Here is a 10309-nt window from a genome sequence, read left to right on the forward strand (position 1 = left end):
TAATTCAAGGAGAGACCAACTGAAGGATACAGGGCCAAATCTTTGAAGAATGAGGAATAACAAAACGAGTTCCTATTTCGAAGGTATCGTTCTGTTGAAACCGGTTGTAACGTTACCGTCAACAACGTGATGATTGCGTGATGATAAAATCGACCAATTGGATCGTATTTCATCCCAACAGTAGCTGCATATGTAAATATGGGTGTGCTTATCAGCGTAGGGTGATCCTAGTGCCGGTCTTTGCAAATGTCACTCAACACTCAAAACATCGTGTAGTTTTTAAAAATTCAAATTACACCTATTTCAGGAAACTAGCGACCGAGAATAAATTCTGTTTATAGGGAATCACCCACACGCGTGTGATGCTGAAACTGTGGGTTAAGAGTGGGGAAAGTTATCATGATATTTTATGGTGATGATCAAATTGTCGTAGACGTGCAGTTTCATTTACGAGTGGACGACTCGCACGTTGCTGCTAGTGACCAAGCATGGATGTCATTTCTTCTCAACACTCACACTATATTCAGCTTTTTTCTTATAATAATTATCACCAAACTCGGTATTCTTCGATCCGTCAAGATCAAAAGTGTGCAAGTTGATATACAAGTTGTCGATCATCCAGGTAAGAGAAGTATTTATTATGACTGAAGTTTTATGCTAGACCGTGCACGATCCCCATACACAGTTGTTAAAAGTATCTTTAAATGCACTTCGAAATTTCCCGTCTACATTGAAAATTTATGTGTTACTTTTCGTCGCGATGTATAGATAGCATCCATATGTATATTCTACAATCAACGACAGTAATAATAAAATCGCCAAGCCCTTTTCGCGTCGTGGAGTTAAGCAGATGCAAATTTTTTAATCATACGATGTTTATCTCCACTTTTCATTGGTCGATCATTTTTGCATATTTAATTTGAACGTTAACTAAAAGGGCCTAGCAATGAGTGACCTTGTTTGAAATTTTAGGAACGTATTTCAAATTAAATATTTTCATTTCGCGATTGAAGTCAAATCTAATATTTAACAACTGGAAAAATTTTGTCAGGTAATTTCAAACAAAACAGGCCGATTGCACGCTTGGAAGAATGTAAATAAAGCTGATCAGTGGTCTTGTGAGATGCGTGTGCACCTTCTTAAAGCAAATACAATCGACTGTTTAGAAATAAGAACCATCGACTTGTCATTTTCAATCACAATTACCCTTTGTCACCCAAAGTTTTGCAGTGTTTGGTATATTTGCATGTTGTATAAAAATAGCAATTTCCGAGTTTATTCAATATTTTTTAATATGTTTATTTCAGTAATGAACTAACTGATGTGCAGCGAAGTGTGATTTGCAAATTTCTAGTTAATCATTAAGGCTACGCCTGTTTTTGTATAAAAAAAAAATTAAAAAAAAAAAAAAAAAACGATTGTCGAACGGAAAATCGATCAAGGCCTGGGGGGAGTTAAACTTCAGGATCTGGAAAGGGGGGGAGTTTGTGTGGGTGTCTGGTGAGTGTTCTGTTCCCAGTAGCTCATAAATTCTAATTTTCCTCAACACCGTGATGTCAAATATTGATATTGAATATTAAATGTTTAGTCTTCATTAAGAATGGTAAACACCTTTGTTAATACTTGCTAACATAGCACAATATATCTGCCGCTAACTGTAATAATGACCAGACTCGGCTTATGTTACCCGATTTTAGCTATAATGAACGCCTAAGACGTCTCAACCTGCTACCACTGGTTTACCGCAGAGAAGTCAAGGATCTTTCAACTTTTTATAAACTGAAGTGCGGGCATTTTAACTCTTCACTTAAGTCGTATTTTCAATTTTGTTCAGATGAGAGATTAAGATCGCATGCAAGTAATAAACTAAGAATTAATAGATTCAGGACGGAACTTTTTAAGGGAACATTTTTTAATAGGATTCCGTATCTATGGAACAATCTGCCTGATGCGTTGAGGACGGCTAGCTGTAGTGTTTCTTCTTTTAAGAGACTATGCACTAATTTTTATAACGATAGGGTTTTCGACCCTGAGCACCCATGTACCACCTGGGCTAAACCAGCACTTAGTTAGTAAGGTTGTTAGTTAGTAAGTTAGTTAGATTACTCAGTTAGGTAGTTAGCAGCTAGCCAGTTACATACCTTGATTAAGTTTTTTATATATCCGTATATTTTCTTTATAATGGGTTGACTAGCACGTATGGTTCGTCAGTTCCCTTCTAGTCTTCCCCACTGCCTTGTTATGTAACCTAATTTGTTATTATTGTGTGTTCTTTTGTTTTATTTTCCCATGTAATTGCAGTGAAATGGAATAAATAAATAAAAAATAAATAAAACAGAAGGACAAGACACACTCTCCCGAGCTCCCCACTATAGCATCACTAAATCTAGCATCTAAAGGTCATGAGATTGAAGGGAATGAACACCAATTTGAAAGGCTCCTAATTGTTAATAAAATTCTCCTTGTCAGCACTCTAAGAAATGTATAGAGAACAGTATGGAGAATATGCATACTGATGTTAGAAAGTAAGGGCTTAAAGGGCTCCGGTTAGATAAATAGATGTATCCTAGCAACAAATGAAGCGCAGGTACGCTCCTTTGTCTAGTTGTTGTTTTTGAAAAGAAGAGAAAATTAAAAGATTTATCTTGTCATTTTAGGTTTAGCAATTGTTCTGGAAAAAAAGCCCTTTTGGCCGAGAGGCAAAACAGCTGAGTAAAAACAACTGATTCTTATCCCCGTAAAATTCATCTGCTAATTAAACAAATATCAAGTAATTGAAAGGCAAAAAATATGAAATTTACAAATTTATGCATCAACGTTTTACAAATTATAGTAGCCTCAGTTCTACTGACCAAAATTACGATTATTTATAGAAAAAATTAACCCTTTAATCCCTAAGAGTGACTAACTTCTATTTTATCCTCACCGTGTCACCACTGTATTAAAAATAAGGCCGTTAGCATCAAGAAAATAATTCTGAACTAAAGAAGCTCTACCCTATGAGCAGTCTTCCTTTACCCCCTCCAAAGCGAGAGAAGGAAAGACTCTTGTTTTCTTCCCTCTCTTTGGAGGACTCCCGCTCACAGGGCAAAAACGTGTTTGTTGGTGCCGTGCAGAAAACAGTGTGGAGAATCTGTACCCTGGTGTAGAGGTATAAAGGGTCAAACCTCGCATAAAAAAGAGCACTAAACTTATAAATTGGATTCTGCTGCATGCTGAACTGCCCAGTTCGGCCTTTCGAGGCAAAAATTTACAGAAAATACCGCATTTGTTCATAGTCGACACGCTCACATTGTTCAGATTCTCACATAAGAGCGGTAATGGTGCGCTAGGGCAGACAGCCAACATTGTATTTCAGTGAGTAACGCGTGAAATTACTGTGAATTGGGAATGTACACCAAAGCAGCTAATTTTATGTTTATTCTAATTTCGCAACTTTAAAAGTGAAAACCTCACTACTTAACTATATTTGCGTTCCGAGTAATGAGAAATTGTTTTATTTTTTATATCATATAAATACTTATGTCAAATGCACCTGAAATACTTTGCTTTCATGACCTTTTCTTAATCTTTACTTTTATCGCCTTATCTTCGATATATTTTTCTTGTCACGCCTTGTGCAGTATTCAATATCTTCAGGTTTGTCGTTAAAAACATATCAAAATATCAATTAGGTACGGATTAAAATAATCAATTATAACCTTTAACGTAGAACACCCTTATCTTTTAGGCTTATGGGTTGCTTCACCGAAAACGAGAAACGAGCTTCTTTCACTATGTGATTTCTCTAGTAACGCTATGTTGCATGACATGTTGCATAAGCCTATTCACGGTTCAGATCACGTGCACGTGCAAAGAAGACAGGTATCATTCGATAGCCAATGAAAGAACACGTTGCAGAAAAAATCCCGGATGTACCAAACTACCTAAACTATGTAAAACCTAACCATCCTTCTTTTCAAAGTGAAAGTACTGACCGAAGGAAGTCATAGTGATCTGTCGTGCAAGCTATCCGTAAGCTTGTCATTTTGTGTCTACAAGACATAGAAGATTTAGAACGACATTACATTAAACGTCCTCGACCGTACTTAATTCTATTTAACATGCGAGTGCACGCTGATGATGATCTTTCATTCACCGGCTATCGACAACTGAACGACCTCAGACATGATTCCGCTTGGATAACATCTTGTGTTCTTTATGCCCACTCGGCAATCTGTCTCGTCGTAGTGGTTGCCTTTGCAAGCTACGGTGTTGTTTGGCCGGTAAAGGAAAATTCAGATACACTACTGCACAAGACAACGAGGAAAGGTACAAATGTTCAAGTGAAAATTAGCATTTTGTCATCGCGTCCGCTCGACCGTCGCGGCCAAACCGGTTTCATCGGGTTTGTAACCAGTCGAAGCGGCACGTTTCCAGTCTTCTCCACCAACAATGGAGTGAAACGTCTTCTTTGATATATAAAGGGAGTATTGAGAGAGAAAAAGCGATCAATTATCTGCTTTCTTTTAGGGAAAGAAATGAAGTGTCGTTATTCTTTTGACCTCAATGTCTTCTCACCTTCGTTCGTATTCTCTAGTGTTGTGAAAGTAATTTATCTCGATTATCGGCTTTCTAAGAATTTTTCCTGGGGTTAGTTAAGGGAAGATCCTTTCTCAGAAGTAATATTGTAAGGAGATGGACTTGCCGTTTAAGATTGATGGAATAGGATTTTCAAGCGAATAATTCGTAATGTTTAACTCAGAAGGTGTCGAGAAATGAGTGTTGGCGTCTCCATGATTGGTAGTTGGTATTTAAATTTGCTCTTGGAAATACTTGCGAACATAACGATTTCATATCTGACCAAAGCGTTAACGGTCGGGTTCATATGTCTTGGATAGGCATGGTTGGAAAGCAGTGAGCGAAATAAAGATATCCAAGCCTGACACAGGGCCCCATTTAAACCAGCCTGTCTGGCTGCGGTGGGTTCACCCTGAAAATATTCATAATAAACAATTACTTCGAGAAGTTGTTAATACCGCCTGGTGTTATTGTGATAAATGTTGTAAGGTACTTGCGATTTTTAAAATCGAAACGGGTTTTCGTAATCGCAATATGGCTTGGCATCAGTGGTTTTTGGGTCGGCCACTGGTTTCCATCAGAAAAAAAATGCTTGTTGAAACATGTTGAAAATTATGTTATCGGTTTTCTACTCGGGAAAAAGATTTGAAGTAACGAGAATATTAGAGGTTTTGAAGAGTTCGATTGTCAACCATCAAATTCTAGGATTTTTTCGATACTTTCTTTGATAGTTTTTTGTCGTCGAATTTTGCCGATAGATCGTAAAAGTACTGGGGCGTGTCTCAAGGAAGAGTTCAGAAAGGGTGTCACGTGAACGACAAGTGGGATCTGTACAAAGTATATGCAGACTCGTGTGTCAGTCTGTAAGGCTACCAATAGAAATTTATTCTTTCTTGAAAAGGTAACCAGGTCAAACACGAGAAACATGTTTGTTCCGGAATAGCTTTTGAACCTGAAATGTATCTCATCATGCGGAAACTCGGCTAATTTGGCGTGCGAGAAGCACAGTGAAAACGAAAGTTTTTGAAAACAGTTCCATGTTTTCTCTCTTTTTCAGCTAAATTCATAAAAAGTGGGAGATTTAAGTTGGGTGGCAACGTAATACCACCGAACACGTGATCAGGCCAAGGCCGATATGGCCTAAGCCTCCCGTCCCCTGGGATAAAGTGAATCCTTCCCACCAGCTAGTGCGCGCGTCAGCCTTTCCATGTGGATGTCGCAGTTTCCACGCGAGGTTTCTTTAGCTTTTCGTGACATTTCTTTTCCATCCAAAAAAATTAAATTGAGAAAAGATCAAGTACGTAATTACATCTGATAGCGATGCATGGTATCTTACGAGGATCATCGAAGACGCTGTTGTACAATTCTTACTCGCGATCCTCGGCGATTGTCGTCAAATCGATTGATGGAGTGTCGACTCAATTACCCATTCTGTACAATAAACTTTCTATCCTTGGATTCTGTCGTCCATTTTCACATTCTCAAAGAGGTAAGGTAATCGGTACATAAAAAGGACGTGACCTATCAAATTCTGGGAAGCGTGGGCGTGCATCGAGAAAAGCTATGATCGAATGCTAGTAACATGGCCATGCGAAACCAGTGGCCATTCAGCTGATATTCTCCTCCTTGACGCCTATTTAATGTACAGAAAATTACAATTTTTTTTCACCGCTATGAATTTCAAAAAGAGAGAGAGGATTGAAATTGTCCTTTTTATCTTCAGGCGCCCGAAGACTTGGAACCGCGGTGAGAAATTACATGCGAACCCTCCGTTGGTTCAGCATCCCAGCCAGTGTTGGCTTCGCCTACGTTTGTTATCAACAATTCTGGTACATCAAAGAGAGAGAAAAACGTAAATTACATGCTGGTGAATCTCTCGAACCCAGTCAATGGCAGGTGAGGTTGCGTTACTGAGTCGCGAGTAAGAAGTCACGTTATGTCACACGGGTATTTTTTTTTTTCTTTTTTTTTTTTTTTTCAATCTCACGCAAATTGTAAATTTTGGCTCAAAACCCACTTAAAATCTTTTTAGGTTGCATTGTTCAAGAAATTGCCCACAAGAGCTTGTTCACGTGCTTTGGGAGCAGTGTGCGATATTGACTTGCCACTATGGTTGCGTAAACCAATCATTGGCTCATATTCGTGGTATTTTGCCTGTAATGTGGCTGAGGCTGTGGAGGAAGAAATTATGAATTATCCAAGTCTTGGAGCTTTCTTCAGAAGACAACTCAAACCTGATGCCAGAAGAATATGTGATGCAAGTTGTATTGTAAGTACCTGCTTATTTTATATTATGATCTGTTGGGATGGTGCAATTCTCTTCAAAAATTTATCCCTCACGTTACATCTTTTTTCATATGGTCATAGCATATGTACTTGGCCAAGGTCCACAATCAATTTTCTGAAGCCCTCTGTTATGATGTTAAGGAGTAAAACTGGTTGAGTACTTCTGATTTACCTTGTTTCACTCTTCCCAAGGTGAGCCCAGCAGATGGTACGGTTCTGCATTTTGGTGAGGTGCAAAATGACATGGTGGAACAAGTCAAAGGAATAACTTATTCATTGAAGACTTTCCTGGGACCCAACGAACCATCTGCTTCCACCTTCAAAGAACTAGAGTCTGATGACAATAAGAAGCTTTATCACTGTGTTATTTATCTTGGACCTGGTGACTACCACTCCTTTCATTCACCAAGTGAATGGAATGTCAAGCAAAGAAGACATTTTCCAGGTTTGTCATCATATCATGTTTAGTCATTTTACATGAATGGACCAAGAAGGCTGAAGTTTTCACTTGTCACCACCCAATTCAGATGTGTGGTGGTGATGATAATAATGATAATAATAATAATAATAATAATGATAATAATAATAATAATAATAATAATAATAATTTTATTAATTTATAGTGTGCCTTTTAACATGTAATGATCAAGGGCACATTGCACTTGTAATAACCCACCCCAGGGGAGGACATCCATCACACAGTAATCTCGTGCATGGGAAATTAATGTCTCCTACCCACAACCCTGCAGGAGATGGGGCCTATGGTTTATTCATCCTCATCCAAGAACACTAATTGGCTTGGAAGGGAACAGAATTTTCTCTCAACTTCATGTGATGAAGTTACAAGTGAACACAGTTTTAACCTTTCTCTCTTTGAGGTAACCCTTTGTAAATTATCGTTCTTAATAATATTCTTCTTTTTTCCAGGAGATTTGTTTTCTGTGCATCCAGGAATAGCTCGAATGGTTGCTGGTCTGTTTAATCACAATGAACGTGTTGTTCTTACTGGTACATGGAAACATGGATTTTTTAGTTTTACTGCAGTTGGAGCTTACAATGTTGGATCAATCAACCTCAAGTTTGATAAGGTGACAAATTGTATCTTAACTTTTAACTGTCTCTGACCTGATCAAGTCAATTCAAGTAATTTCTTCTGTTTTCCTTGTCAGTGTAACCTGAAGCACAAATTTATTGCATCCTTACTGCATTTTGATTTGCCCATTGTTACATCTTCCAGATAATGCATCCTCTAGATTTGCATTCCTTTTATGAAATTAGAGATAAATCGTTTTAATCAGACAAATTTTATAGTTCCTTGTTTCCCTTAATCCTTTAGTTTTGTTCAAGCAACACTTTTTAATAACAACAAATACCTACAGTTTATAAAAGATGCAAGGGTATAACCTTTTCTTTAACCTTTTCCTTCCACTTTTGCAGGATTTGAAAACAAATTGTCCAGGGAGATACTCAGAAGGATCATTTGACGAATGTGATTACGTTAATGGTGAACCTAAGGGAGTTTCCCTCGTGCGTGGTGAGAGAATGGGAGCATTTAACCTTGGATCAACAATTGTTTTGATATTTGAGGCCCCCACAGACTTTAAATTTGATGTTAAACCTGGACAGAAACTGAAGTATGGTGAGCCAGTTGGATCTTCAAGAGAAGACACAGATTAGAAAAATTTTAGCAACTATAATGTAATTAAGAAATTGTAGGTTAGTGTTCAATAGTGTCAGAAGTGGAGATAAATGTTCTTTTGTTTTCTTGGGATGTTTAAACGTGGGAGTTCTTTCTAATCTCCTAAAATCAAACACTCAAAGCAAGTTTGTACTGTCAATGTTTGGAAAAGATGTCCATAAAACCCCAAAGCCATGATCCAAAAGGTAATGTTAATGTCTTGCCATTGTTTTCTTCAAATACGGTACACTTGATGAAGTTTAGGGTTATATGGAAATTTTGCCAATATTTTTATAGTTTAGTTATCAATAAGTTGCTGATGTTGTGGAGGGCTGTGTTGATCATGTGGACTAAGGTTATAAGCAAGCTGCTGTCCGATCCACAAAAAGAGAAAAAAATTAAAATACTGGTAATTCTTTACGAAGTAATATCACTGAAAAGCACTGTTGATGAAATTAAAAGCAGCTCTAAGGGCTGCTGGTAGTCTTATTAATGACATTTACATTTATCAACGAAACAAAGCCCACCATCTGGTAAAGACTTAAATTTAGTGAGTGAGTATTGAAAAAAATATGAAATTGATTTGGGTGAACAAGGTGATCAGTTGGATGATCAATTGTCATTGACAGGCTCTGCAATAAGTACATCTCCCATCCTTGGTAGTTCTCAATGAAACTTAATGACACCTGAGTGTAGTTTGTTACAACACATTAATGCAACATATTGTTACTTACAAGGTTTAAGTCTTCTATGAGTTTCAAGATTAGTGATGACGTGTTTAAAATCCTGAGAAATTTGTTGAATCTGTACAAAGATTATATTGAAAAAAATATTTATTATACATAATTTGTTTATGAATGAATCAATCAAATATACACACTTCACCTACATTAGGTCTGCAATTAAAATTTATTTTTACAAAACGTTTACAAACAAAAAAAGTTAAACATTTTTATATGGATCAGAAAGTTAATTCTACCAAAAAAAAATAATTGGAAACCAAGGTTGAGAAGCATTGATAGACAAGGACAGGTGGGATTGTAAAAGGATTTCAATTTTGAAACTTTCCTTTGACCAGGTGTAGACAAAGTAACACTAAACTAGCAAATGTATTTTGGTCTTAAGGAGTATGTAAAGCTGGAAATGTTTTGAATCCATAGCACCACGTAAAGTCAACTTGGTTCTGTAAGTAATGTCCCAACAATTTGTGGGAAATGATCATGTGTATCATTAGTTCTTACACTTGATAGTAAGAAAACAGCAAAAAGAAACCTTGACAAGAAAAAAATTAATAAATAAAAGAACCCAAAAATACAGAAAGTGTCGCATTTTAAGAGCCTGTTCCATTTGAAGAGCGAGTATTTTTTTTCACTCAGAATGGATAACCTCCAATAGTAGCTCAGCTTGGTCTACTTTTTAGCGAGACAGTTATTTCCAAATATGTCTTGACTGGCTTTTACAAAAATCACAACCATTTCATGTTAAGTTAAAGGCAGTTCTGGCAACCACTTTAGTCCAGTGGCCTCTTATCATTTGTGTTAAAACCCATCCTTTACTGTACTACTTGGATTGTCAATAAAATGTTCTACATGTTTCATGTTGGTTCTTATTGATGATCTGCAAACACGTTTCTCCTTTCAGTTAACAAATTTTTTTGGATCTAGGAAGGTAAAAGTTAGGAGTGTGTGGAATCTAGTTACAAAGGAATGAGGCTGTCTTGAATCGATTCACTTTCATAGATTGCCATGTTTGCAAACCCCAAAATGGTGACAATCAAGTTGAACT

At 37.1% G+C, this 10309-nt stretch overlaps 1 protein-coding gene across 3 annotated transcripts; it reads left to right on the forward strand.

The window, feature by feature from the left end:
* The first annotated feature begins 238 nt into the window (after positions 1–238).
* Positions 239–10121, forward strand: LOC111326102 (phosphatidylserine decarboxylase proenzyme, mitochondrial). Of its 3 annotated transcripts, none has more exons than XM_022930031.2 (6): positions 239–622; positions 6284–6456; positions 6593–6829; positions 7039–7291; positions 7774–7934; positions 8284–10121. In XM_022930031.2, exons 1-6 carry the CDS (start codon positions 400–402, stop codon positions 8521–8523), a joined length of 1287 nt encoding a protein of 428 aa, XP_022785766.2. In that variant the 5' UTR covers positions 239–399; the 3' UTR covers positions 8524–10121. The 3 variants fall into 3 exon arrangements, with proteins under 3 accessions (XP_022785766.2, XP_022785767.2, XP_022785768.2); XM_022930032.2 differs by lacking the exon at positions 239–622 and adding an exon at positions 3937–4311; XM_022930033.2 differs by lacking the exon at positions 239–622 and adding an exon at positions 4169–6049.
* Positions 10122–10309: the final 188 nt, after the last annotated feature.

The sequence above is a fragment of the Stylophora pistillata genome, chromosome 13 (genome assembly GCF_964205215.1).
Source record: "Stylophora pistillata chromosome 13, jaStyPist1.2, whole genome shotgun sequence".
Lineage (NCBI taxonomy): Eukaryota > Metazoa > Cnidaria > Anthozoa > Scleractinia > Pocilloporidae > Stylophora > Stylophora pistillata.

Bases quoted from the DNA above. Each gene is read 5' to 3' on its own strand.
- LOC111326102 (XM_022930031.2), top strand. From the start codon at position 400: ATGATATTTTATGGTGATGATCAAATTGTCGTAGACGTGCAGTTTCAT. The intron at 623-6,283 runs GTAAGAGAAGTA...TTTTATCTTCAG, and splicing joins ACAAGTTGTCGATCATCCAG to GCGCCCGAAGACTTGGAACC. The intron at 6,457-6,592 runs GTGAGGTTGCGT...AAATCTTTTTAG, and splicing joins TCGAACCCAGTCAATGGCAG to GTTGCATTGTTCAAGAAATT.